General features: G+C 47.6%; 1 protein-coding gene and 1 non-coding gene across 4 annotated transcripts in view; one reads left to right on the top strand and one right to left on the bottom strand.

The window, feature by feature from the left end:
- The first annotated feature begins 5548 nt into the window (after positions 1-5548).
- The window catches only part of LOC100115635 (ras-related protein Rab-37), a 51963-nt gene continuing 29666 nt past the window's right edge, over positions 5549-27845 (top strand). Inside the window, exons 1-4 of one of the 3 annotated variants that reach the window (XM_031923343.2) lie at positions 5549-5915; positions 10293-10433; positions 11617-11886; positions 16304-16414. In XM_031923343.2, the coding sequence (XP_031779203.1) occupies positions 10371-10433; positions 11617-11886; positions 16304-16414 (444 nt within the window). In that variant the 5' untranslated portion in view covers positions 5549-5915; positions 10293-10370. Of the gene's footprint in view, positions 5916-6688; positions 6761-10292; positions 10434-11616; positions 11887-16303; positions 16415-27845 lie in introns of those variants that run through there. The other 2 variants (XM_032596713.1, XM_031923344.2) reach the window with 2 other exon arrangements.
- Positions 7609-7681, bottom strand: TRNAM-CAU. The gene has a single exon. It is a non-coding gene; the product is annotated as a tRNA-Met (tRNA).

The raw sequence follows: 27845 nt of genomic DNA, 5'->3' as shown, positions 1-27845 counted from the left end.
CTTCGTTCGCAGGCTTTGTTGCGGCGGGCCTCGTTTCGACGAAGAGAATGGAGAGCGCCGGTATATATCGATCGGCGCGTTTCTCAAATCTCGTAAATAAATAACCGCGCGCGTGGCGCGGAGAGAAGTTAGCCCTCGGGTAATTAGAAATTCCGCTTCGATCGGCGCATTGTTCCGATGTAGGTGCTATACGCGACTTGGAATAAAGTTTGGAAAACCGATCGCGGCTATAATAGCGCCACCGCAGTCATGAAATAACGAGGAGAGAGAGAGAGAGAGAGAGAGAGAGAGAGAGAGAGAGAGAGAGAGAGAGAGAGAGGCATAAAAGGTTCAGTCGCCTCGTATCGATTGCGAGAGAGAGAGAGATACCTGCGCCGACGCTTTGCTCCGTAAGCACGCCGTGCCCCAAGGTACGAGGAGCACAGAAAAATGCGGCGGTTGCGCCGACGAGAGACACGGGCGACTGCTGTATGCAACGATGGCTCTTGTGTACTTGCTCTTTTTCTGGCCTTTGTTGCAGAGAGCGATGAAGGCTGATGCACGAGGGAATTGATTTTAGGATGGTATTATTTCTTTTGGTGATAGCGGACTGTGGCTCGTGCAGGGCATTGGAAGAACTTTTGTCGATGAAGAGATCGCGCGGTTTTTCTGAAGTCTGGCGTGTATAGCGAATAGAACGAGGTAATGAGAAAGTCGAGTAGGAAAAGGCTCGAGCGTAGACTAATTCTGTTTTGAGTAGTGGAAAAATGTATTACGTTATATAAACGATGTTCTAGCAGAAATTTCCCTTCGGTGTATAATTCACCATATAACCAACGTTTTCCAAGCATATTTCCAAGCACACGTTACGTGCGAAGTCGATCGAACAATTTTCGTTGTAAATCTCGTGAGCAACAAACCATCACGCCAAAATTGCGAAAGGCGCTTCGTTTCCACAGCTCGAACTTCCGTCGCTTTCAAAAAACACGCCGAACGCACGACGAATTTCTCGCTGTAAACCAGCCCGTGACACTCCATTTTTTCAAAGAATAAGGAAGTAACTCGCACAATAAGTGTACGGTTTATTTATAACCAAACGTTCGCCGGTATAAAAGTGGCAGCAAGTCTCGAGGAGATCATTAGGCCTGGCTTCCGAGTAAATACCGACTTCGGGCGCCGTAAACATGGCAGCAGCGGAATCTTTTACGGTTCTGCGGCCGCCGTTTCCAGGCATTGTGAGCTGTCTAAAAACAATGAGTCTGTATAGGCATGTGTGTATTGGCAAGCAGTGGCGAGATTTGTCCTGGAATGTTTTTGAAAAATTCGAAATTTCTGCTCTTGAAACTTCGACGACGAACACGGACTACGAACCCCTGCGCGACTCCGAAATGTCTGGATGATCCAGCTCGTTACCACTGGTTTGCCGATGACAATTATGCTTTAAGTTTATAAATCTTCCGCTTTCGCTCCACGAAAGAAACGCTCGGTTGGATAAATCTACATTCGCTTTACATAGAATATACGCCCGCAATCAGCCCAAAAATCCCGACATCCCAGCACCACAAAAACCGACCTCGACCACAATCAATCCTCTAATAATGCACCCACCGCGAGCTCGGCAATAATCGATCCGTCGCGCTCAACGGTCTCTCTCTCTCTCTCTCTCTCTCTCTCTCTCGCGCGCGCAAGGACAAATCGAATCGCATTACGCAACGTAACGTCCTCCGCGTCCGTACAACCTGAGACCTACGATATATAATACTCTCTCGGCAGCTCGCGCTTGAAAACTCGAGCGTCATTCCCCTCGCTATGCGCGCGCGATAAAACGTCTGCGCGAAAAGCTCTCGCGTGCCATCAGCTGCGAAATCTGCTCTCCTGATCCCGGAGGAGCCTTCTCCTCGTTTCTTCCATACATGGTAAAGCCGGCGTCGCTCTCGATCTATCTCTCTCTCTAAGGCATTGCGAGTCGCGCGGCAGCACTTGTTTGGTCGGCCGCGCGACTCATGGGCGGTGTCCCGAGTGCGGAGGGGGTAGCTAGCCCCTCGCAGACGTCGATTCACGAAGACTCCACGTGGGGGGAGAGCTACTGCCGCTGCCGCCGCTACTGAGTAAGAGTACACCAGGCCCGCTCTCATGTTCTCCTGCTTTCATGGGCAGACGGACGCAGACGTGCAAGATGGCGCTCGCTCGTCGTTGCCAGCGCTACGCCGCGCGCGGCTCCTATTAAGTCTACACGGACGCATTCCTCGCGCGCGGCGCGTCGCGTTATATACGGAGTGCTGACGCACGACTCTGCGGAACGGCGCTGTACGCGCTGTTGCCCACTGCGAGGAGCGACTGATTGATTAATCGCACGCTCTCGCTTCTTCTTTTTACTTTTCGAGGGGGAGTAAGATGCTAGCCCGCTGCGATGCTGATTTGTGACGCTGATGCGCGACCTTTCTCTCTTTGTGATATTTCACGGATCTGTCTCGGGGAATAGCGACGCTGCGCGTGTCACTCTCGGGCTGAATTAATTACGGCGCTTTAAAAACATAATTGAAAGCCTCGGACCGCACTGTGCGCGAACGAGGAAATTCGCTGTCACCCTTTGATCTTTTTTCCGCTTTTAGATCCACGCGCTGCCGCGCGTTTCATCATCCTCGCTCCACATCTCTTTCTCTCTCGCTTGCCGCATCGCTTCCGGTTTATCTTCCATCGTTTTCAAGCAGACGCTCGCGCGTCGTCGCTTTCTTTCTGGCCCCTTTGCCGAGTGCGCGCATCGCCGAAATTAACACCGTGTATCTTCACTTCCAGGAAGTCTCGCGGCGCGTGAGCCGCGCCGGAAAACCGACGTCTTTCAAGACCCCTCCGAGAATCTCTCTCTTTCTCGCGCCGAGGCTCGTCACTGATCCGTGTAATGAAACGCGCGTTTATTTACGAGCCGTCCGCGTGCTTGCTATCTCTCGGAGCGCAGAAACCAGTTGCGTGTATTTACCTACGCGGGCGATCGGGTCGAAGGACGGTTACGGCAATTGCGCCGCGGATCCTTCCGCTTACGAGATATCCTGCAACATCGCGATCGCCCTCCCACTCCCTCGGCGAAAATTCGCGGCATGTATATAGAATCTCGAAAGCTCCGATGTTGTCCTTCCTCGCGCGGCTATCCCCGAAGCGTCGCCATCTGGCAGTTCGCCGGTAAAGCTCTCGCAAGCTCGCGGACGAGGGCGCATGCTCGGGTCTGTGCGTAACGTGCAACGCATCGCGCACTGCACGACGACAGGCCCGCAGCTTCCGGATCGAAGTCCGCATCCTGTGCCGCGTGATTTTATCGGCCGCAAGCTCTACTCGGGCTTGCGGAAAAGCTCGTCCCTCGCGCTGGGGGCTCTGCCTGTGCGCGAGAGGTATTGCACTTACGCGTTCAGCTCCGATTGTTTTCTAGAAGAAACGTGAACGCATTTTCATATTCATCAGATAAGGTGTATTTTATTAACGAGCGATTCGCTAAAATTCAAACTCGATAAACAGCTCCGAAAACGAATAAAGTTCCAGCAGCCAAGCCAGACCTAAACTGATTGCCCGAGGCTACTGTGCGCGCCGCTGTATCGAATGAGCCAAACGAAGTATGCGCAACAGCACGTTCTCCAAATTCCATTGCCACCTCGGAGCTGGAAATCAGGAAATCAGAAACGAGCACGTAGGCTGCGCTGCAGTCCCACGAAATCAAGTCGGCTTTGACTTTCAGCCGGCGTACACTCGCGCACACACACGCGCGCGCTCTCGGCTCTTCACAGTGTAGGCTACACGGCTGGAAACCCGATGTCGTTAGATATGCACTGATGAGCCTCGCTTCCGCTTCCGTAGCCAGCCAGCCGGCGAACGCTCGGCCGGCGGAGGAAAATTGTCGCTGACTTCGGCTGTGAGCCCAGTTTTATGAATATAATATATTAACATAAAACTGGAGTCCGTGATAATATTCCATCGTTGATAAATTTTTATCATAAACGCAGTTTTGGCATAGGTAAGACACGAACGAAAATCTCGCCACAGGACTGCAGGTGCAGAATTTTTATTCCACGCGATGGCAGCGGGAGGTGTGAATCAACGCATACGCGCGCGAGTCAAACCTGTTTTTAAAAGTCGCGTCGTTTTGCTGGACACGCGGTAATGCGATGCACGCGAGGGATGTATAGTATCATCATAACCGGCTACTGCGAAAATAAGAGGCTTGAATTACGAATTTCAGATGACGGACTCCGCTGTGTGCGCACTCGGTCATTACGCGATCGGAGAACGTATCGTGAAACTAGAAACACCTTTTAGTGCAGTGTAGCTAATGAGTTGCGTCGAATGTGTGACCATAACGTCACTGTCTGTTATTTGCTCGGAAATTTTTTCACGCTCGATAATGCGTCGAAGTGCAACAAACTATTCCTCTCGTAGTATACGGTGTGCAGAAGTATAACACTTTGTATCGATTTGACTTCAGCGATGGGGACGTGTCCCTGCACGAGGAAAATTCTAAAAATACATGGCGAATATATTTCATTAACTTGCGGATAAGATCATTCATCATAAAAAATGAGTACCCCCGAAGCTATAGAACCGAGCCCAATAGCCTAAATTAAACTGACTTTTCCGCACGAAGAATTCCGTCGGAATTGAAAAACGTTTCCAATATCCCAGTCTGCTGTACCCTCTGGAACCCTCTAAAACATCCGGCCATAAACGAATCTATAATTCGCCAAACCTCATTGGATCAGAAGTGCTCCCTTGGGGATCCTCGATACCTCTCGCCATCCATCCCAATCCAATATATAACTCTCCCCGACACACACTCCGATACGGAGGCGAACCGAGACAAAAGGACTCTACCTACACGTACACATCAGCAGCAGCAGCATCGCGTGGGAGAGTTTCCCACTGCTGGCGGAGTAGGCTTGCATCGATTGCCGACGTCGTCTCTTTCTTTCCTCGTTCTTTCCTTCATCGCGTCGCGAGCGACAAGGTGTGGGTGTACGTGCGCTGCTATAATACACGGGAGTCCGTGCGTGACGTCACCTCGCCGGAACGGATCGATTCGCGAAGCGCCGCTGCAGAGCGAAGGCGGAGCGTGCACACGGCGCGGCAAATTCAAATTCAATCAGCGGAGAGAGAGAGAGCCGAGCGACGATGTTGATTACTTATACGTACTCGAGAGCTGGCTCGCGATAAGTTTTATGTACGGCTTTGACATTGCTCGCGTTTACGAGCTTTATTTCCGAGTTAATTAATTGGCCGGTCTCGCAGCTCGTTATCGCTATCGCTCGGCGTAATTAGGAAGAGATTGCGGGGAATTATTTATCGAGAAATATTCAGCAAAGAGGAAGCTGCTGCTGTTCTAATAGTCGAATTTCAAAAGTAAAAGCTCCTGCCTGGAAATTCATTCGCCCGCACGATAATTGCTCTCAGTATTTATACTCCGCGCGCTACAAGGACCCATACACCCGCACCTGACGTTACATCCAACACACAGGCATATGCAACAAGCTTCGTGACGCAATATCCCTGCCTCCGCTGCTGTTCCGTGCTATCGCCGCGAAATTGAAATTGAGGTTAGGTCGTCGACGCAGGCGTACACTGTGGGCGCTCTCTGACCGTCGTTTCTCTCTCTCTCTCTCTCTCGGGGGGAGTATGCCGCGCCACAGAGTTTTACCAGTCGAACGCGCGATCGTCGTCCGCGTTTTCCTCAATGAACGGAACACCTCTCTCTGCGCCAGACTTTTCGCTAATGCGCGGGTCACGTGATCTCGAGCAGACCGCACAGTAGCAGCCGTTTTGTTGATTTCCCGTGCGTGAGTTCGGCAATCAGCCGAGAGTGTGAGAAGCTATAAGTGTCTCGCGGAAAATAGTGCAAGATTGCAACAGCACACTGCCAAGGGGGAGAAATCGACCTTTGTTTACACTCGGATCGAGGGGTGAGTTTTCAAGGGTAGACGAAGCTCTACGCTCTTCTTTAATTATTCAGCGGATCGACGTGTGAGTTTGCTTGATTAGTGATAATCGATGCTGGGGGAGAGTGTTTCGAAATTCAAAAATTATTCCGCGACCGTTGAGTGCGTGCTTTCTAGGCCAGCTTTGGAAGAAAGGATTCGAGCGAGACTCAGAGCTAGCACTGCGCGAAGTTTCAAAAGGCCTAAACGGCCAGTTAAACGCTACGCGAAAATTACAGCTCGGTGAAAAGGCGAAAAACTAGGTCACAATCCTCGGGCGCAGGGCTGCGCCACATACGCTCAGACTCTGCACGTACACTCCTCGCACAATGACGCCTCGCGGCTGTGCATTTATTTTCGTCGAGGATCGATCCGTCCTCGCGCACTTTCTCAACCCCTCTCGCGCTATTTTCCTCGAGAAATAAAGCTACGAGCTAAGCATACAGGCTCTTTGTTATCGCCGCGAACTTGGGCTTTTTACGAGAGCGCTGCGTGTGTATACTTATTGAGAGATGTGTATGGCCAGCACCACGTGACGAGCCTGCTGATCGAAGCGGGAACTGCCCTGCGAGAGCGGATTCTGCGCGTTGCGAGGCTGCTGTGTAGGGAGAAAGAAAAAGAGAGAGAGAGAGAGAGGGAGAGAGAGAGAGAGAGAGAGAATGTCGGTAAGGGTTAGGCTGGGGGAGCTTTAACCTCTGGCGCGAATCAAGGGAGATAACGGATCATCTCCGGCTTTATTGCCGATTAGATCGCGCGATTCAGGCTGATTGGCGAGGCGGTGGTTTAGACGCGGTGATGGGAGGAGCGAGGAATTTTGTCATTATGTGCAGGTATGCAACTTTGCGTTATATGCGGGTGAGGAGTATGTGTGGAAATGTACGGAATGTAGAAATTGATATGCTCGAGAAAGTTGCGAAGTCAAGATTCGGGTATAGAGGAAAAGAGGAAAAGATGAAAATCAATTTAGGACCCGAAGTATCAGGGCCATGTCAATATCAGACTTGCTTCGCTTTTATTTCAACAATTCGCCTCCTCACTGCGCTTCAAGCCCTCATACTAGTTCACAACCATGTAATGAATTTCGCAACGTTTAGCAAGTTTGCAACAGCACGTTAACATTGAGAGCGACTCTCCGGCCTTGAAGCTTTCATATCTCGAGCTGCATAATTCAATAGCAGAGGGAATCGCGTTGGGTTGAAGAACAGAAGCTGTCAAAGCAGCTGGTAATGCCTGCGAATGTATTCCACTCCGTTGCAATATTACCGAGACGTAGTATACGTGCATAGCGCGGCGTTTCTCATCGTCTGAGCCCGTACATATGCGAGTTTCAATATTCCTGATTGCTCCGCATTGATTTCATATAATTAATTCAACGCTGTTCGGGATATTAACCGTGAACTCTGGCATTTCTGCGAAGTATGATTGAAACGTGGCGTTATTGTTTTATGCAGATTAATCGAGTAGATATGTTTTATTCTACGGCTTTTTAAATTCGCCCGTGCTTTTAGAATAGACTATACGCGTAACACTACTACATGTAGCATTCACGTTATCGACTATGTTCTGTAATGAAATGCCGAACGTTCGATCACGATAAGAAGTGCTGAAAATGAGAAAATTAGAAGCACGGCAATAACATTTGATAAAATGAAATCGCGGTGCGAGAAGAAAAAAATATTGCCCCGGGTGAGGATCGAACTCACGACCTTAAGATTATGAGACTTACGCGCTGCCTACTGCGCTACCGAGGCGGGTGGGCACCAAAAATCGCATGTTTCTCTTGAAGCAGGCTCACCGTTGAAAATCACAGTTTTAGAATAGTTTATTTATTTATTTATTTAACTCCAGAGCTACAAAACAATTGTATTCGATACAGAGCTGATATTATTTGCACAATAACACACTATAACGACGCAATCCTGCAGAGGAAAAGAATATTTCCTGTTCGCAGGACCGGATTAACAATACTAAAAATACATGAGTACTGGTTAGTTATTGCTATTTCTTCAGCAATAACATCATCCAGTCATACAACATACCATACAATCTCCATTCATTCTTAAGGATAACATGAAACTATGTCAGTTTTGGTTAGTTAATTTTTATTTTGCAATGTTTTTTCTCATTTGGGCACGTTTTTTACGACACGAATGCTGGAATATGCTTCCACGATCGGAAACTAATTCTTCGTTTCATCAAAAACACGTTCTTTAGTTCAAATATTATTGTTAAATACCATCATTACGTAATAGTTGATAAACATGTTATAATTGAGTAATAAAATATAGCAGCTATAATCTTCAGTAGAACAACAATCCCACGACGCGTTACATACATCAACCTCCAAAAACCACAAACTCCAAAATCGTCAAAGGAAGACTCTATCATACACATACACACGCTTGCACACATCCGACAGAGTCCGGTGTCCGGCGCGTCTATCTTACGTCACTCATCTGCTCGTGCAGACAGCCAATTAAAAGTCAAGAAACGTCGGCTGCCTAGAGTCTCTTTCAGCGCCAAACGCAGCGAGAAACGCGAAAAAAGCCCTCCGCGAGTCTCCTCTTCGGTTCTCGCGTATATAATATAAAACTCATCGGACGAAGGGGGTAACGAAGAAGAAGACGACGGCGAGATGCGAACCGGCGATAAAGGCCGCCGACGACCTTCCAATCGGCGGCAATGGACGCGCCCGTGTCTGTGTGGGTTAGAGAAAGAGAGAACACGTGTGGGCGGGTGGGATCAGCGAAGCAGTGGGTGGGCCGGTGTCTTATGACCAACGGACTGACACACGCGTGCGACAGCCACTGCACACATGGCTATGCCTATCGCGTATATAGAAAGAGAGGGATGTGGTAGTGTGTGTAACGACTGAGATGCCGGGGACAGATATATAGACTGATAACGAGCGGAGAGGGGGAAGAGAGCCAGAGCGTGAGAGAGAACATCTGCCTTACCGACTCATCGATTTTTCTGCGGGGTTAAGCTGCTCGTCCACTAGGGCAGACTCGTTTTGCCGCCTCCACCGAATCGAGGACCGGAATATTTTTTTTCAATTCTCAAGAGCAAATATTTCGCCACGACGTCACGTCCTCAACGCATAATAAGCGCGTCGAGAGCGCGATAAAAGAAAATTGAAAACAGCGCACGCGCGAGCATAAAATACATTAAAATAACATCGAGAGAGCGAGAAAAGCAGCAGCCAGCCAGAGAGGACAAAAGGAAGACGAAGAAGTCTCGAAGCGCAAAAATAGCCGCAGAAATGAAAAGAATAACGCAAGCGCTGGCTCGAGGATGATTGATCGAGCGATATGTTTACACTCCCCCACTCGCGCATGAAAGTCGCATTAATCAACGCGCGCATCCGCAGCGAAGCTCCTATACACGCCGCAGAAGAGACGGGAAAAAAGGAATAGCGTAAAATTAGAGTAAACTCGCGGAACACATTCAGCCGCCGGTGTGGTACGTGTCGCGCGTGCAAAGAGCGTCTCAAAGCCGAGAGAGAGAGAGAGAGAGAGAGGGACGACATGTGTGCGCGCATCGAAGAAAGATGAGTCGCCGGCTTATATTTGCATTGGCGAGAGGACGAAGAAGAAGAAGAAGAAGAAGAAGAAGTTTGATAGAGATGGATGCTACGGACGGAGATTGCACATACGTGACTGCAAGCGCATGCGGCTCGAATCGAAAATAATAATCCTCTCGTTCATTAAAACTAACAGTCCTCTCCAGAACAAAATACCATCTGTCGAGAGCTGCAGCGCGAAACTCGCAGTGTAAGATACGAGTCGCTCGGCGGGCTTTTACGGAAATGACGCATCGTCGCGCGCGCGATAAGGATAAAGTCAACGAGGGGGTGCTTTTGTAGCCTGCGGCTGCTCGCTCTCCCCCTCCGGGCAACTTTCTGTCATGGGGCTTCGTTTTAATTATGAATGGACTCGAGCGCTCGCTGGATTGAAGCGCCGGCGCGGCTTTGCTCTTTCGAGTGGGTGTACGAGTTGCGGGAAGAGGAGTTTTGGCCGTATGCACGTGCTGCTGCCGAAGCTTGATTATGCCGAGTGGAGATATGCAGCAGCTTCTGGATTAAGAAAGTTTAATTCGTTTTTGAGGATACACATCGAGCGATTGCGAGAATACGCGGCGGGTTAAAACTGTTACTCGGACGGGGGTTATTACGGGTTTACGCGTGCTTTAGTGCTGCTTAATTATCGGCCGTAAACTCGAATAGTCCATTAAGTCTGCAGTGTATGTATAAAATCAACGAATTTATAGATTTACCCGCGAGAGCGGTTTAACGAGGGACTTTCCTTTCGCCGGAATTAATAATGATCGAGCGTATATAACCTAGATAATTTCCCCTTTCAGAATGCACCGCGCCTATATAGCAGCAGCAGTATTAGTCTACGTTACGCAGTTCGCAACTGAAGCATCGTCGGTAGAAGCATGAGGGGCGGCAGCGGCGACAGCCCTTCCACGGTGACAGTACCCGCCTCCACCTCCCTGAACGTAAGTACTCGGCACGCGCGTTGCGAATTCAACGTATAATACAGTGTATACGATCCCTCGAATATCCTCGTCATCGCGCAGTCGGATCGATAGCACTCTTCGAACCTCCAGACGAGAACAATTGCGCGAGCACTTTCATTCGTCCTCGCGAGGCGCGGAGAGCACTCTCTCGTACATAATTGGCCCGTGGCGTCCAAGGTCGCAGGGGTCGCTAGAGGTGGGGCCCGGCGACCCCTGCGCGGGGCGGTCTGCCGCTGTCGAAAAGCGTGATGGAGGGCGGCCCACAGCTGCGGAGGGTGATTTGAAAATTTTTCTCGGCTGAGGTGTATAATGTATTCTCGCGGAGGAGAAAATCTCGCGTAAAATCTCGCGTATATCGTTAGCGGGGCAAAACTACCGTGAGCTGTGCGCGGCTTTTACAACTCGCGCGTAAAAAGGCCGTTCGCCGCGCGCATAATATGTGCTCCGTTGCGCGAGCGCCCTTGCCGAGTCAAACGGAAGTTCCTCGTAAACCGGATGACGGAGATTACGACGCGAGAGCGGGCTATCTCCATCTCTCTCCCTCTCTCTCTCTCTCTCTCTCTCTCTCTCTCTCTCTCTCTCTCTCTCTCTCTCTCTCTCTCTCTCTCTCTCTCTCTCTCTCGGGCTTCAATTGTCTTCTTATACTTCGAGATCGCGCGGAGTGTCCGCCGCTCGAAGATACGCGGTAATTTGAAGTATAACGACCGCAGAGCCTTTTGCTCTGATGGTGTAATAACGTCGCGCGATAAACTTGTTTTGCAAGGAAAGAAGGGCGCGCGAGTGTAAAAGATCGTATTACGTTGTATTAGAAATTTCGTGCGAAAATTATAATTTCATGTTCTATAGAAGAATGTTCGCCGAGCTGATCATCGCTACCTCAGCCGTAATATCACGGGGAAATAGTCGCTCGGCCGCGCGCATACTGCAGCTATACGCTTCGATAATAGAGGGAGGCAAGCGGTTATGCACATAACGCTCCCATGGCGCGTGTCTAGTCTATAGACTCTCGCCGGCTAATATAACACAATGGCGCGTAGCCTCGCACTACTGACTTTCTCCCCCGTCGAGTATATAGGATGTGCCAGCCGATAATGCGAGTGAAACTTTAATCCTCGAGACTCGATTTGAAAAACTGGCCAAATATGATCTCTTCGGCTTACAGATAATGACGGGCGACGACAGCATGAGCGACGACGTGTTCGAGGTGGAGGACGGGAAGTCGCAGATGCAGGCCCCGGGGTTAAGCGAGCGGCTCGCAGGGGCGGTTCAGGCGACGCCATCGCCGACGGGCTACCGCGACTACCAACCGCCGGCGGAGGTGCTCCAGAACTACAGCCAGCAGCAGTCGAACTTCGCCAAGTCCCGACTGGCCGACAACGTCTGGAGCAGCTACAAGCGCGACCAGGACAACCCGGAGAACTACGTGCACAAGGTATGTATAAGCAAAATGACTTACCGATCGAGGCGTAGCTGCGTTTGATCGTCGAGAGAATCGGCCGGACCTGAAATCAGACGAGAGACACGCTTGAATATCATTTGCCAAGAAACAAACAAAATACATCCAATGATAATCCCCGCTCTCGCGGCGAATTCCAACAAGACGATCTGCGGATCTGAAAGCCGATAGTATAAAACTCTCCTCCTCCTCGTCGGCGGCGGCACGTAGACTCTTATCTCCGATCTCGCAATTGCGGGCATAAATTTATGCGGCCGCGCGGGCACGAAAATGAAAAGTAATTGGAGCGATAAGCCCCGAAGAGAGACTCGAAGCAGAGAGAGGAGAGTAGGTATAGAAAAGGAGCAGCAGAGAAATGCGCGAAACAAGTCCTGCTGCAGCCGGCTATATCTCGTTCAAGGTCGACTCCCTCGGCGCACAGCGCGCGCAGCGCATACAGAAGGGAAACGAGCGGAATAATGATCGACAATGTCTGGGGGCCGGTGGCATTTAGCTACGGCCCTCCCTCCTCCTTTTCCTCTTCCTTCTCTTCTTCTTCTTCTTCTTCTTCTTCTTCTTCTTCTTATTCTTCTTCTTCTCCGCTGCAGCAGCAGCCTCGGATTCTCGGACCTCCTCTTTGGCTCGTCGTTCTCCGATCGCGCAAAAAGAGCGACAGGAGGTCTACTGGCTCTCGGTTTATAGACCGATTGCCGCACGCGGTATGCTCGTTTTTTGCCTCCGTTCAGTCGCTCTCCCTCTGCTGCTTCGTAAATTAGCATGAATTACCGCGACGCTCGCAGAAAGCTGCGTGTTCTACATTGTGTTCTCTCGCGGATTGATCAAAGTAGTTTCTAATTTATATAGAGGCAGCTACTCCACTCTAATTAACCCATTTTCGTGAGAGAAAGGGGCTAATGAGCGGAAATAAACAGGCTCGAATCGTCGAGATTACGCCGTCGTCGGCGGCGGCCTGCTCACATCCCTTATCTCTCTCGCGGCGGACACACACTCGAGTTCGAAAAAAGCACCGACATATTTTACGCTCCTCAGTGTCATATCTCATCAATAATCCTTTTTATTCGTCGGGCCCGCGTCGCTTCAGCGAACCGGCGCAAGAAACCTAACGAGAAAGAGAGGGAGGGAGAGATAGCCGATCTGCGAGCGAGGAGTTCTTTGCCGAGTGGAAACCGGTAGGGGGTCTCTATCATCTCGCTGCGCGGCCGGTTTTTGCTGCCCCGAGAGCTGCTTTCCTTTTCCCTCGCCGCATAAACACGACGAGCCCTTTATTCCCCCGCGCGCATATTCCGCGCTATCTCGATTCTAGTTAGCCGCTACCGCGGATCTTCCTTCCTATGCATCATACGAGTCCATCGCGTCGAGTTTTCAACACCCGACGAAATCGAATTTCGCGAAAATCGTTTAACAAAGCTTCGCAGCGCATGGAATGCGATTAACGAGCCTAAAGGTATCTCGCGCACGTATGTCCACGCGCAGACAATACAAAGCGGGGGTACACGAGGCGACGAGACGAAAGAGTCGCGCGCGACCTTAAGCGCAAGCCCAAGCGCGAGCGTTCCCGCATACAAATTGAGTTAGCGTCCTCGCGGTAATGGGACACACGCACGGGAGAGAGAACGAGCGCATTGCAACGTGCGGACGATTTCGAGGTTGAATCGATGTTCCGTACACGGCTTTTCTTTCGCTCGTTGTTTCGCTGTCCCGGACGTAGAGTCGATCGGAAAACGGCGGCGAAAAATCGAAGAGAAAGAGAGAAAAGCACAGCAATCGAAGTTGCGGTGCAGGTAGTGCATCGATCACCGGGGGAGAAACGACGCGGGGAATACGTCTGCTGGATTTTTCAATTATTCACGCTGACATTTCCACCGTCCGTAAATTTTCGCGATGCACGTGTGCAGAGAGAAAGTCGTAAGGCAGCTCGGCTTTTTTACGATTTGGAACGTTTGACACGGTTTCGTCGAAGCTAATAAGGAAGTTGTACGTTCGGGTGGGCTGTTTCGTTGTCCTAGCCGTCGCGACGACGGAACTTCATTTCCCGGATAGTGGAATCGCAAAGTTCGCTCTCGACGAGCTGAAAGCCGGAAGTACACAGATACGTACTCGAGTCCTCGGCGAGAACGGCCTTGGCTGCACAACGAAATTAAAGGACGCCAAAAATACCGGGCATTATCGAGCAATTTTTCGCGTCACTCCTTTCCCACAACCCTTGAACGAAGAAGTTAGGTAGAGGAAAAAAACTCTCTAACGCTAAATTCAGCCGGTCGTAATTTTCAGGACTATACAGCGCTCGAGCCGCGGCGGCGCATCGGTGAGTAGCACGCCGCGGGGCTAAAAGCCAACGAGCCATTATCTATGCTGATGTGTACTTACGAGAGGCGCGCGTTCACGTTTATCGGTTTGTCGAGTCGCGGGAGAGCAGTTCTCTCTCTCTCTCTCTCTCTCTCTCTCTCTCTCTCGTCTCTCCGCGCCGCGCGATTAGCATACGAATGTCCGCGACCTTCTCTTTCTCTCTCGTATACTACTGCGCTGCTGCGGTTGCTGCATCGGGGCCGATTAATGCGAGTCGTTTTTTCGCGTGTAATTGAGTTTGCCCGATGAAATGATAAACCGCGCATTCCACGGAACTATCCTTCTTCCCGCAGCCGTTCATCTTTCCCTTCTCTCCGCGAGTATGGAATCAATTCTCCGCGCAAAAAAGAAACCCGGGTGAATTCCATCGAGTTCCACAATCGCTATCACACATACACATACCGCAGTGGTTCACTTCCGCGCGGAGAAGAAACTCGGCTATCCAAAAGAAATCGCTGATCGCGCGAGTGCGGCGCAACTTTGCGCGCCGATAAATCTTCACTGGCTGTCTCCATACCGGTTTTACGAGTGAGAGAGAGAAAGAGAGCTCCGGCGCTCTTTATGGGCGTCGCTGCGGTTACGCGGCCGTACGCGCGCGAGTGTAACGAAGAAGCTCTGGAGAGAAATTGATTGGAAACGGGGGCGAGTATTAGGTGATGCCGTTGATGAGCTGTGTCGCAGGTGCGCTGGCGTTTCCTCGAATTTTTCTATCGACTATCGGCGCTGTTACGTAAAATATCAATTCGATTTCACGCGTAGTTACATACCGCAGCGCTGAAAGCTTCTCGAGTGTCTCGCGGGAAGAAGTGCGCGCGCGCGCGGGTAAGTCGATACGGTGCGCTGATCGAGTTGTCATCCTCGAGCGAGCTATCTTCTTTTATAGTTCGATTAGAGCAGTCGTTCCCGCTCGACACGATCCGAATGAGCGCGCGATAGGGGCAGCACACACGTGGAAAGGAATCGACTGGGTGTGTCGATTCTAACAGCGTGAGAATAGCTTAATTTTTAGTCTTTCGCGCTATTGTTCTCAGCGCGGTTTTCATACACTCCTCCGAGATCGACGCGCGATATCACACGTGCTCCTTATCAGCCTCGAATCCGCGCACTATCGGGCCGGTCGCTCGCGCACGTCCATCTACAGCTCTCGTCCGATACGTGACTGCCTTGCCAACCTGGCCAAAAAACCAAGGCACGTAGCTCTGCACGCAGATGCATCTGAAAATTGAAAATACCGCGCGCGCTACAGCCTGTTCCCAGGAGAGCGATCGCGATCGGCGCCGAAAGTGCAGGCAGCTCGTGTGCCGCTGTACTTTCTCTCGAGGAATAGCTGCCGCGCGCGTGCTAATTGGCGCCGCCGCGCTTCTCTTCCGGGTATGGGGAAAGAGCGAGCGCGCGCTCAGTCAGCGGAGGTGTTGTTAGGAGAGCACAATGAGGCTTAAATCACCGGGAGAGCCGTGATTTGGCTCGTTTTTTTTTCTCAAGAGTGGGGGGCGATTATCGAGCGGGGTATTACGCGGATTACGAAATGCGCGTGACTCTTCCGCGTTGGGACGAATTTACGCGCGGAGGGACGTCAGGAAATCGTTAGTCCTCGGGACGTTTACGACTTGGCTGCACCTGTCGATATCCCGCGTTTTACGACGCGCTTCGCTGTGTACATCAATTCGTCCTTCTGTAGAAGCGGCATAGACCGATAAAATAAGCGTGTGTATAAACACGAGGAATATAAGAGAGCCGGAATGAGATTTCGGGGCAAGTCCGCCCCCCAGACCGTCGCCACGTGACTCGGTCCCGATTGGACGATTCCCCTGCGCTCGCTGCGCTCTTTCTTCCTCCGCGGCGGCGTTTTTGCCCATGGCGCTGATGCCGACTAGAAGCTTTATACACATCTATCTCTATACCCAGGCAGAGGTCGGAAGTTAATCTCGTTATATTGGATCCGTCGCCTCTCGCGGGATCGAGAGAGAGAGAGAGAGAGAGAGAGAGAGAGAGAGAGAGAGAGAGAGAGAGAGAGTGTATCTAAAGCCGTGTGTGCTTTATTTTTCAGACCATACTACTCGGCGATAGCGGAGTCGGCAAAACATCTCTACTTGTGCAGTTCGATACGGGAAAGTTCCAGCACGGAAACTTCGCTGCCACCGTCGGGATCGGTTTCACGGTAACGTTTTGCCCGCAACAACTTTCATCAACACACACGCACACGCAAACACGAACCGAAACGATTTCAACTCTACACTCTACTGTGTAAACATAAACTCTGGCACTATTTCAAAATCGTATATAAATCGCGAGCTCATCTCGAGAAGAAGACAATGCGATAGCGAGACGGCTGTACTTATTCATGAGCGATCGCACACGTGTCCCATGAATACGTCGAGCAGCAGCCGGGGACACTTTTGTTGTGTGTACTGCTCTCGGCGCCTACAGGAGAAGACGCCAACGGCCAAGGTAATAAGTGCAGAACTGAATCTTCGATACTCGTGTATGGTTCCGAAGCTTGTAGCTACAGCTTGTAAGCGGAGGTATAGACGCGCAATTAGTAAACCAATACATCGGCTGCAGCGGCCGGAGAAAGCGATTTATATCTATCGAGATATTTCGATGAGTATAAAAAGCCTGTATCTGCGTCATTTGCTCGCCGATAACGCACGATAAACGCACCGTATCCGCACTAGTTTACACACTCTAAATCCGATTACGAACAGGATGTACACCTGGAGCTCTTAATACAGCCGTGCACATCCGCGTTTATCTTTCTCGGCACATAAGAGAGCAGAAGCTTCAAAGGCGTATTAAATCATTGCCATATACGAAGCGACTGCGCGGCGAGGAAGATATGCGATAAATCAGGAATCGCAGAAGCTCGCGTTCGGCTCTGCCAATAGTGACGTCAGTCATGCGATCTCTCCGCGCTCCTCGCGATATCGCGAGCTTCACTCACTCGAGGCGCCCTCTAGCGGCGAGCCGCCGTCGAATGAATATTTATGGGGCTTTCCTCGTCGACAAAGAGTCGAGAGACAGCGAGAGGGGGGGGGAGAAATTGAATTTATGGCTTCATCTCCGATTTGCGTGTGTATATACCGGTGAAAAAGCAGGAGCAGAATGAGAGAGAGAGAGAGAGAGAGAGAGAGAGAGAGAGAGAGAGAGAGAGAGAGCCGACGACGAAGCCATTTGCATTTAATATTCCCCGGTAGGCCGGCGTTATAGGGTGTACGCGACTGACTGCATCACCGCCGATGTGATCGAGGGGAACAGGCGATTTGAATTCGAGTTTAGAATGCGAAATGAATTCGACTCGCGACTGTCTGGAAAATTCGCTTCTCGTGCGCTCCAGCTCTCGGAGATGGCTCACGATGAGTATGTGTGTGTCGAAAATCGCATAATACGAAACGAGATTCGCGATAAACAGGGAATGTTCGTTCGAGGGCGAATAAATTATAGCCCGCATTACGCCGAGCTTTTCCGAGCTTCCAGGCACTTCCGCGATAAGAGGCTAGACACTCGCGATGTTCAACAAGTTGCTCGCGATCTCCGCCCACATACGTGTGTAAACGTGTATGTGTGTGTGCTCGAGCTGTACCGCAGAGCGCGCGCTCTTGAAAACACGATCAGCAAAGTGGGCAACGCGCCATCTTGGCGATGTATCATCGTCGCTCCTCTCGCAGGCATCTGTCTTCCTATACACGTCTACTCGCTTATGTTCCGTCGATAGACTCGCTCGAGATGTGGGACGTGAATTAGTCAGAGGGTAACAGATGTGCCAAGTAGTAGCTTCTTAGTTTTCGGGATTTTCGTTTCAGCGAGTCGAGAAGTAATGATTCTAACGTACAACATCGATAACATTATTAGATACATACACGTGTGCTCGAGTGATGCCGGTACTGGGCACCGGATAACGGATCGATCGCGAACACGAAAGCATTGCGCTTGTGCGCGGTCAATCAATCATCCGGCTGTATAACGGGGATTACAAATTTATGAGACAAAATTGAAGTTTACGTTTCGAGGCTTATACGAGCTGGCTTGGAAGAGAATCAAAATCAACAGGACCCTTTCGCGCCGTTGATCCAAATTGACTATTTTCAGTTATCGTTTCGTTGAGTGCGTCCGATGGCAAAACACTTCAATTATACATCGCAACTTCGATAAAGGTCTCTGTAAAAGCAAACTCACGATCGCGGGTAATTAGTTAATGCGGCAATAACGATCTGTTTCGCACGCGCGGAAGATTTATCGCTCGACGTTCGCAAAACAGAGGATATCCGCGAAACCGCGCAGTCAATTACTTATCGCTCGCGCTGTAGCGAAGTGCGCAGCTGTATTAACCGCGAACGCAAACACGATCGAAATTATCGCGTATCGAACCTAATAAACCGATAATCTATCACTCTCGACGACTATAGCATAATTTCTCCACAGCCCGCATACCCGGAGAAGAGTAAGAGAAAGAGAAACAAAATCGCGCCACACAGCGCGCGGCGGATCATTAAATTTTCAATTAACATTTCCCCTCCCCCCAACAGCGCACGCACACATACACCCCGGTTTTTCTCGGTGATCCCCGCGCGTATATTACATGCGCCCAGCAGCTCTCGCTCGGCGAGGATATCGCCCCGCGCAAATTACAGGCCTCGAGCAAATGGCAGCGAGTAAGACTCCGACTGCGCTGCATTTGCACTCGGAGCTGCTGAGCGGCGGCCGGTGTAATCTCCCTCGGCACCTGCGCGAGTTATTACGTCGGCTACTGCATCGGTGGGTGGCGCAAAAAGACGCTTCCGGAAACGGGGATTATTTTTTGTGCTCTACTGATTTATCGGCCGAGTCAAGGCTGAGCAATCGAGACCGAAATATATATATCGTCGCGGTGACCGCAGGAGAGAGATTATTCCAGGTTTTGATTAGCTCGGAGTATAGAGCTGAATTTATCGAGCTCTTAGCTTTTTCCACGAAAGCGCGATTGAATTTTAAAAAATGCAAGCGCGTAAAATCACGGCGAAATTCAAACGGGAACACGGTCCGAGTGGGGGAGAGAGGCTGTATCGCGCGATCGTATACGGAGAAGGAGGAGAGAAACACGCGCTGAAGTAGCAATAAATCAGCGCAGAGCTGACAGTGGCAAGTGGGGCCGGTTCGTTTCATGACAAGGCTCCGCGCGTAGACTCTTCCCTCCTGCTCCTTCTCTCTTACTCTCTCCTTCTGCTTCTCGTCCCTTTCTCGCGAGTCGGCTTCAAGACACTCGCCGGAATTGAGACGCAGAACGGGGTTGGGCGATAAGCGCGTTTCATTAATTTTTCGAGTTTATTAATCCTCCCGGACTAAACAGCTCGCTGCAGAGCACACAGCTTCCGAGAACCGTGTCCGGCAGCGCGCAAATAAACAGCCGAGACAAAAGCTTAGTTCTCGCTGCTCATTTACCAGAATGCAATTAAACGAGCGTACTTAGTCTCATTACGCGGCCGCGCGAGTGAGATCGCGTGCAAAGTCGTAGCGGCTGGTAATTAAATCAGCGCTGCTGATTATGCGCGCGCGTGTGCCGCAGTTTGACGCTGCGCCGCCGAGAAATCATTCGCGGATGCTGCTCTCGCGCGCAGTTAATTAGACCTTATCGTTCACTTCGGTCGGAGAGCTCTTTGTCGAAAATAAGGCGCGTCGACTGAGCTGGATTTTTATGCTACAGCCGCGTCCTTCTCTCCGACCTTTTTCTCATACGCCGGTAGCAGAGAGCGGCTCCTGGAATCGTCCTGCGGATCGTTTTGCGCGCTCTCTCTCGCGTGTAGATTCCCCCCTCGGCTCGCTCGAGATCGAGCGCCTTGTATTCTGGTCACGAACTCGGGAGACAGAAGGAGAGAGAGAGAGAGAGAGAGAGAGAGAGAGAGAGAGAGAGAGAGAGAGAGGAGAGGTGCACAGCCGAAACCTCTCTGCCGTGCGCGCGAGCTCACACTTTTATGCTGATCCGCTGTGGGAATCGAGACGAACGACGTCGAACGTTTGAGGAATCAGGTTCTTCTCGCGGATGGCATCATCGTGCGATGTGAGAGCATCGAAGTGATAATGTAAGAAGACGCGGAGAAAGAGACAAAGGGTATATGCGGCGCTTGAAGCGCAGGCAGGTATGCTTCACGCTGCACACACACTTCTTGCCGCTCGTGTCATACGTTTCCGGCTCCACTTTGTTCTCTTTTGCCTCTTCGCCATTCTCCGCGCGCGGGACTTTCAAAGCTGCGCGATCTCTCATCGAGGAATAAGAGAACTGCGGTAGCTGCGCACAGCGCGAGATCGCGTCCTTCATCGCGTCTCCGCTGCCTTTTGCTTCTTTTCTCTCCCTTTCTTGAGTCGTTTTTGCCGCGGCAAGCAGCCGAGATGTCGCCCCACGTTCACTCTCGCTCTGCGTTTTTCCTCATCTTTATCCGCGTCTCTCTCTCTCTCTCTCTCTCTCTCTCTCTCTCTCTCTCTCTCTCTCTCTCTCTCTCTCTCTCTCCCGACGGCGTTATTTTGCCTTATTTCGCGAGCGAGTATCCGGGAATGCCGGCCGAATGATAACCTCGAACCCGTTCGCGGAGCATTAATTGCTGCTCTGTGTGCTCGCAAAGCTTTCGTGCGCGCGCTCGTCTTATTGCAGTGAGCTGATTATTTTTCCATCTCTTCTTGCGAGATAGAAAAAGAAGGATTCTTTTGAGAGGAGACGTGTAGGCTTGCTTTTACGGCGATCTTTTGGGCTTTGAACGTATAGGTAATAGCTACTACTTTGAGACAAATTTCCAATTGAATTTATTGATATTTCGAAAAAGTGTTACAGATTTATCGTTACAAGTTTGCATGGCAATAAGAGAAATAGAACTCAATAATAGAACTTTACCATACAATTGAACATTAAGGAACCATTGGTTTTGGTGTATTCATCCTGAATATCATCCGGTAACTTGAAGTAATACGTAGATAAACCCTTTGTAATTCTTTCATGAACGACACCGTCGATGCACAAACGAAGACTTGAAACAGAGCCGGCAATCGATAACGATATGCTGGATTGTAACGAAAGAAGGGACTCTCGTTTGATGCGGATCGGCACCGCGATTTTCCCATCCGTAATATTTAAAATTATTTTGCCAACAATTTTAGAATTCAATAAATCAAATTTCTTGGTTTCAAGTTCTCCGTTACTTTTAGCAATCAAATTCCAATTATTTATCGTCCAGTGGATCTCGGAAACTCTTTGGTACTTGGAATGTATTACAATCAATGATTCCATGTTGTAAGTATTGGATTCTCTGATATATTGCTCGACGGTCCGCTGGAATAAAAAAGTAGATTTACTTATTTTGAATACACACAAAGATTCTTAATGTATTTATTATTAACTTGAACAAGCCATGAGTCAAAGGGACTTTAATATGCAAAACTATACATTAACTTATCGAATTAGCAGTATACCATACTACAATACATTTACGAAGAAAAATTAATTTTATTTATAGAATATAAATAACGCCAATTACCTTTAGTGATATTTTATGATGCGAAATCGTAGAGAATTCTACAGTAGTAAAAACATCAAATCTCTATTTTCATAGATATCATCGAATTCGCTCGATTGTTTTATGACATCTATATCTTCTCTTGCCAAGTCTAGAGCTTGATTAAGTAAGTCTTTGCAGTGGTATTTGTACGAAAAAGACAAAAGTTTGGCTACATTATTCTGATTTAGGTTGTCACATAGATATTGCTCACAGGTTTTTTTGAGTACTTGCATGTCGTACTTGTCGGACAAAACGAGGAGTTCCATGACAATATCTTTGAGATCGTTAACGCTTTTTAAACCATATACGTAATCTAGAAAGCCTCGATAAACTTCTACGGTGGCGTCTGGTCATTTGACAGATTTAGGGTGGGTTGAGTGCTTTCCTTAAGATTTTGGTGGGCAAACATTGCTAAGAAGTACGGACTCATTGCTAGTATAACACTATGTGCCTTTAGATTTTCCTGTCCTATTACAATAGTAACATCGCACATGATTTGTTTTTTCATATAAAGTGCCATAATTATTGAATGTTTGCTTTTTATCGTACAGACATTCATTTTTAATGTCATAATCTTGGTTCTGATCATCATCTTCCATATTCACATTGTATCGCACTGTGCAATCATCCCAAAAGAACTTTGCCACACACTTAAATGTTAATGAATCGCAATATTTATACTCACTCACAAAATTTTTAGGTAGACTAAAATAATATGTAGTCAAATTTGTAGCAAATCTGTCCCGCACTGTATTGTTTAATACAAGATCTAAAAGTGGATCCATAACGGATACTGATACTTTTGATTCTGACGTAGAAATGAAATTCCGTGAAAAACGTATCGTTACTGAAACGTATTTATCTTCAATGCTTAAAACCATATTACAACTCATTTCAGAATTGAGTAAATTGAATTGCTTGGATTCAAGTTTTCCGTTTCCTTCGGCAATGAAATTATAATTTTCTATCGTCCAATGACATTGAACCTGTGCCTTTTGGAGCATGGAATCGATTGCAACCGATAATTCCATGTTGCGAGTACTTATTCTTTGGTATTGCTTGACAGTTAGCTGTAAAAAAAGACATACTTTATTTCAATCCACATATATTTTTATTAATGTATTTATTACCTTTCGCACATTTGGAACATAATCAGTAAATCGTACTGAGCTGCGTTTTTTTTCATGGTGGCGCTAACGATCTTCTTAGGTAGGAATTGTTGCGAGATCGTAATGAAGTTTACAGTTATAAAAGCATAAAATCAGTGTTTACATTTACAATACTTAATTATCTTTATTTTTATTTTAAAAAGTTGTTATAAAATCATAGAAGTTTACAGTAATAAAAGCATCAAGTCCTTATTTCTATATATATCTTCGAATTCGTTTGATTCTTTTATGGTATCTATATTATCTTTGGCTAAGTCTAGCGCTTGCTGCAGCAAATGCTCGCAGTTATATTTGTGTAAAAAATATAAAAGTTTGGCTACATTATTCTTATCTAGGTTGTCGCATAGATATTGCTCGCAAGCTTTTTTAAGTTCTTGCATGACATACTTGTCGGCCAAAACAAGTTCTATTATAATACTTTTCAAATCTTCAACAGTTTTCAAACCGTAAACGTAATCTAGAAACCCCTCGTAAATTTCCAAAGTTACGTCAGTGTCTTTCGTTAGATCAACGATGCTCTCAGCATTTTCTTTGAGATTTTTGCTAAACATCGCTAAGAAGTATGGACTCGCAATAGCTAATATGACACGGTGTGCTTTTAATTCTCCTTCTGCCGTCTTAATAGTAACGTCGCATATTTGATTCTTTTCATGCAAAGGACCATAATTTTTCAAAGTCAACTTTTTGCGGTAAAGGCAGTTTTCCTGATTGTCAGATATGATTTAAATCTTTTTCTCATCAGTATGCAGATTGTATCTTACAACGGATCTATCCCAATAACAATTTATAGTGATATGAAGTTAGTGTGATTGCCCGATATATTCATTTACTTCCTGTTTTTCAGACAATTTGTAACTATAAATATAATGCCCGGAAAGTTCTTCTCCTGTGACATAATCCTCATCTAAAATTCTATATGATTTTTCCTTGGAATCTTCTTCCCACACAAGCACCATGGATGTCCTTGATCGTAATAAAGCAGTCGATGGTCGGTTAATATCAATCGATACCGAGATTTTCCAATCGGAAAAATTTAAAATCAGACTGCACTTTACCGAAGAATCAACCAAAGTAAATGGCTTGGGTTTGAATTTGCCTGGTGTATTAGCGATTAAATTCCAATTTTCTATCGTCCAGTTAAATGCGGTGTTTTGCTCTTCAAGACTGGAAAGCAGTGTGCACTCATAGCCCATGCTACAGCTTGAAGTCTTCGATATTGCTCAACAAGCAGCTGTAATTTAAAATGAAACGTACCTAATTTGAATCTGGATAGTTTCTTAATACATTCATTGACTTTACGGAAATGGTCTAAACGATCGAAAGCCAAGCAACTACTCCGCAAAAGAGTTTTTGATAAAAAATAAGTACTACAAATAAAATACGTGCGACTAAAAGACAAAAGATATTGAAATAGAGAGAATGCATTTTGGCGTTGAACATTTTCGTAATGGTAGCGACTGTGCGCGCGCTCAGTATGCGAAGAGCAACGCACAATTGTTGCGTGTAGTTCGAAAAATAGGGGCGCCCCTATGTGTTTTCAATGTCGGGCAGAACTACAAGGGGTGCGGGACAAAGAGGGAATAGCTCGAGCTGCAGCGAAGTACAGCCGCGTTTTAGAAGCACGCGCTATGCCTATTTCATTCCTCGATATTTTTCACAATCGAATTTGAAAATCAATACTCATGATTTGTCATGTCATTTACAATCAAACGTTTGCAAATTCAAATCTTGCTTCGCAGCAAGTCTGTTCAAGATTTTAAAGGATGTTAAAAAACACTTGTAAAATATTGTACATTTTCATGGCCTTGACTTTAAATCAAAGAAGAAGCGCAATATTTTGTCGGGAATCTAACGAGAGGCTCGTATCCCTATAGCCAGGCGGGGGGTTGAGCTAATAAACTCCGGCCTCCGGGCTCCGTCCGTTCTTTCTCTCTATCTCTCCGTGGGACGCCCGACACACACACTCACACACGCACACACACATGCGCGGCTCGTTCAAAAGAGTCGCGCATAAACGAAGCGACGTGCACTCCCAGCCCTTTGGCTACTTCTACGAATTATTCTGAAAATCGGGATCACGTTCGAAAGCGACCTACGCGATAATTATGAAAAAATAAATCAAGAATATACGGATCTTTGATATGAACTTTGAAGTAAAAACTCGTGTTATCGGCCAACAAAAGTATCTATCTCTGTAAATCCGTATACAAATTGGATCGTTTAGTAACGACGGCGCCACTTTGAAAGTAACAACAGTTGATTTGAAAATTAATTTATATACCTCTCCTTGTGCTGACCTATTTTCTTACACTGCGCCAGATAACGAAAGATGAAATACTGGACCAACAAGTTGCACTCGGCCACGAAAGAGGCGTGAAGAGTATATATTTCGATTTATTTCTGTCGCACTATTCGATACTCTACGCCCAAGAGACCAAACAAATATGAAGAATCGAGAACATATTCGTCAGTCGAGTGCGCGGCATTAGTGTATTATATATGTAACATAAATGCTTGGATTCGAAAGGCAGCGTCGTAGCCCAGAAGAAAGCGTTCGTACACGGTTGTTGTGATTTAGAATTTCGCACGTACATGTTCCAAATTGCCTGGTTCACGATATGGCATTCCTCCTAAATTTTCACTTTTCATCTCCCGTCAATTTATACAGCAGTAGCTGTTTGCAGTAATTTTCGTCGTAGCGTGTAGGTGCACTCGAGTCGCAGGCGCATACACACTCACATCAGTATGCACGCGCCTGCGAGAGGCTGGCGGCCGCTGCAAGGCCGTCTTGTGGTTCATTGTTGTTACGAAGTGCTATTTGCGGCCTCTCGCAATTATTGTGTGTGTGTATGTGTGCGCGCGCGCGCTCGCTCGCTCGCTCGCGCCTACGAGCCAACAATCTGCTCTTTGCGCTCGGCTCGGCTGCAAAAAAGCTAATATGCAAAAGAAACGGAAAATATTACGCCGGTCAAGGTAGTTTGAGTTAGCGTTTTAGTTAAGAATGCTTCGAATATGATTGTGAGCTTCGAGTGATTATGCTCTTACTTCATAGCGTTTTTGCATTGCAAATTTTTTGAGACCGAGATTCGGTATTTTTTTTGTGAATGCGCGATAGTCCTTAAATTCGATATTGCGGAGATGGAGAAATATTTTTTTAAAATTGATTCAAGAAATAGAAAAAGTACTTTTTATTGATCTTTATTAACATTACAACGGATGATTATCTGATCGTAGCGCAGTATTAAAGTTTACAGTAATAAACGCATCAAATCCTTGTCTTCAAATATCTTATCAAATTCGCTAGAATTTTTTATGACCTCCATATTAGCTCTCGCCAGAGCGATTGCTCTTTTCTTCAAAAAATTACAGTTATTTTTATGCGAAAAAAGAAGAAGCTTAGCTACATTAGCATGAGTTAAGTTGTTGCACAGAAAGCTCTCACAAGCTGCTTTTAGCGTCGGCATGCCAAATTTGTCGGCCAACATAAAAAGCTCCATTACAATGTTTTTCAGATCGCCAATACTTTTGAGTCCATAAACGTAATCCAGAAAACCCCGACAAATTTCTAAAGTAAGATTGGTTTCGCTTGACAGATCTACGATGCGTGGACTGCTTTCCTTTGGATCTTCGAGCATAAACATTGCTAAAAAGTATGGACTAACCATCGCCAAGATGACCCTGTGTGCTTTTAATTTTTTTTCTTCTGCTACCACCAGAATAACTGGAACTCTTGCTGTATGTTCAGGATATGTACCTGCTGGTGTTCAACAATTAAAACTTTCTGCTCTGTTCGCACATTTCTCTCCATCTTCGTGGACTCGCTGTAGTCACGAAGAGGCTATAAATCTAGTCTCCGGGTCTCCCTGGTGCGGGCGACGCGCTTGGGCATGGCCGCCATGATAGATCAGAAAGAGTTGAGCCTTCGTTCAAGCAACAGCTCGCAAGCTTGTCCATCGAGAGAACGTTCTGAAGGTTTCTTGCTGTAGGTTCAGGATATGTACCTGCTGGTGTTCAACAATTAAAACTTTCTGTTCTGCTCTCACATTTCTCTCCATCTTCGTGGACTCGCTGTAGTCACGGAGAGGCTATAAATATAATCGATTTCGGCGGTGCCATCAACCATCTGGGAATATCTATTCACATTGTTAGTTGGCTTGCTGAACTTTCGAGGATCTAAGAGGCAGAATAGAGCCATCCATCAAAGGCCATCTCTCACGGCGATCCTATTCTTCAAGGATCAAAACTGAATGTTGCTGCTGTTCATAGCTGGAAGCAAACTTTCTGAATTTTTCTGTCATTACAATGGCGGCACAAGATAATAAAAGGTACAACCTGAGAAATCAAGCGACAAAAAGGACGGAGGCAAGCAATGGGAAAAGGAAACTTCCTGAGACTGGTGTAGTACCTCCAAAAAAAACAAAGCTACAATCTTCCAAGCCAAACTCAAGGACGGAGGCAAGCAATGGAAAAAGGAAACGTTCTGTAGTATCTCCAAAAAAAACAAAGCTACAATCTTCCAAGTCAAACTCAAGCAGAGGAAAATCTGGGAGCCGTACTCATGGTCGTTCTTCGTTAAGTAGGTCCAAGTCAGTTGTTGCCAATGCATTGCTTACCGACTTGAAGGAAAATTTATTGGTTTTGAACTGTGTCAATTCTATCGACCCTAAGACAACTGTCAACTTTCTCCAGTCTCTGTTTCATTCAGAAACTAAGGTGAACATTTCTAATAAATCCGACAAGGACTCTACTAAGAAGAATAACGATGAGATTCTGAAAACATTCGCTGAAATTAGTAGAAAATGTTATGAAATCGAAGACGAGGAACAATCAATAAGTCCATGTTGTTAAAATTTAGACACAAATACATTAAACAAACCAACCACAAATGATGAAGGATCGAGTA

Source organism: Nasonia vitripennis, chromosome 2, assembly GCF_009193385.2.
Source record: "Nasonia vitripennis strain AsymCx chromosome 2, Nvit_psr_1.1, whole genome shotgun sequence".
NCBI classification, from domain to species: domain Eukaryota; kingdom Metazoa; phylum Arthropoda; class Insecta; order Hymenoptera; family Pteromalidae; genus Nasonia; species Nasonia vitripennis.
This window is presented reverse-complemented; position numbering and strand designations above follow the sequence as displayed.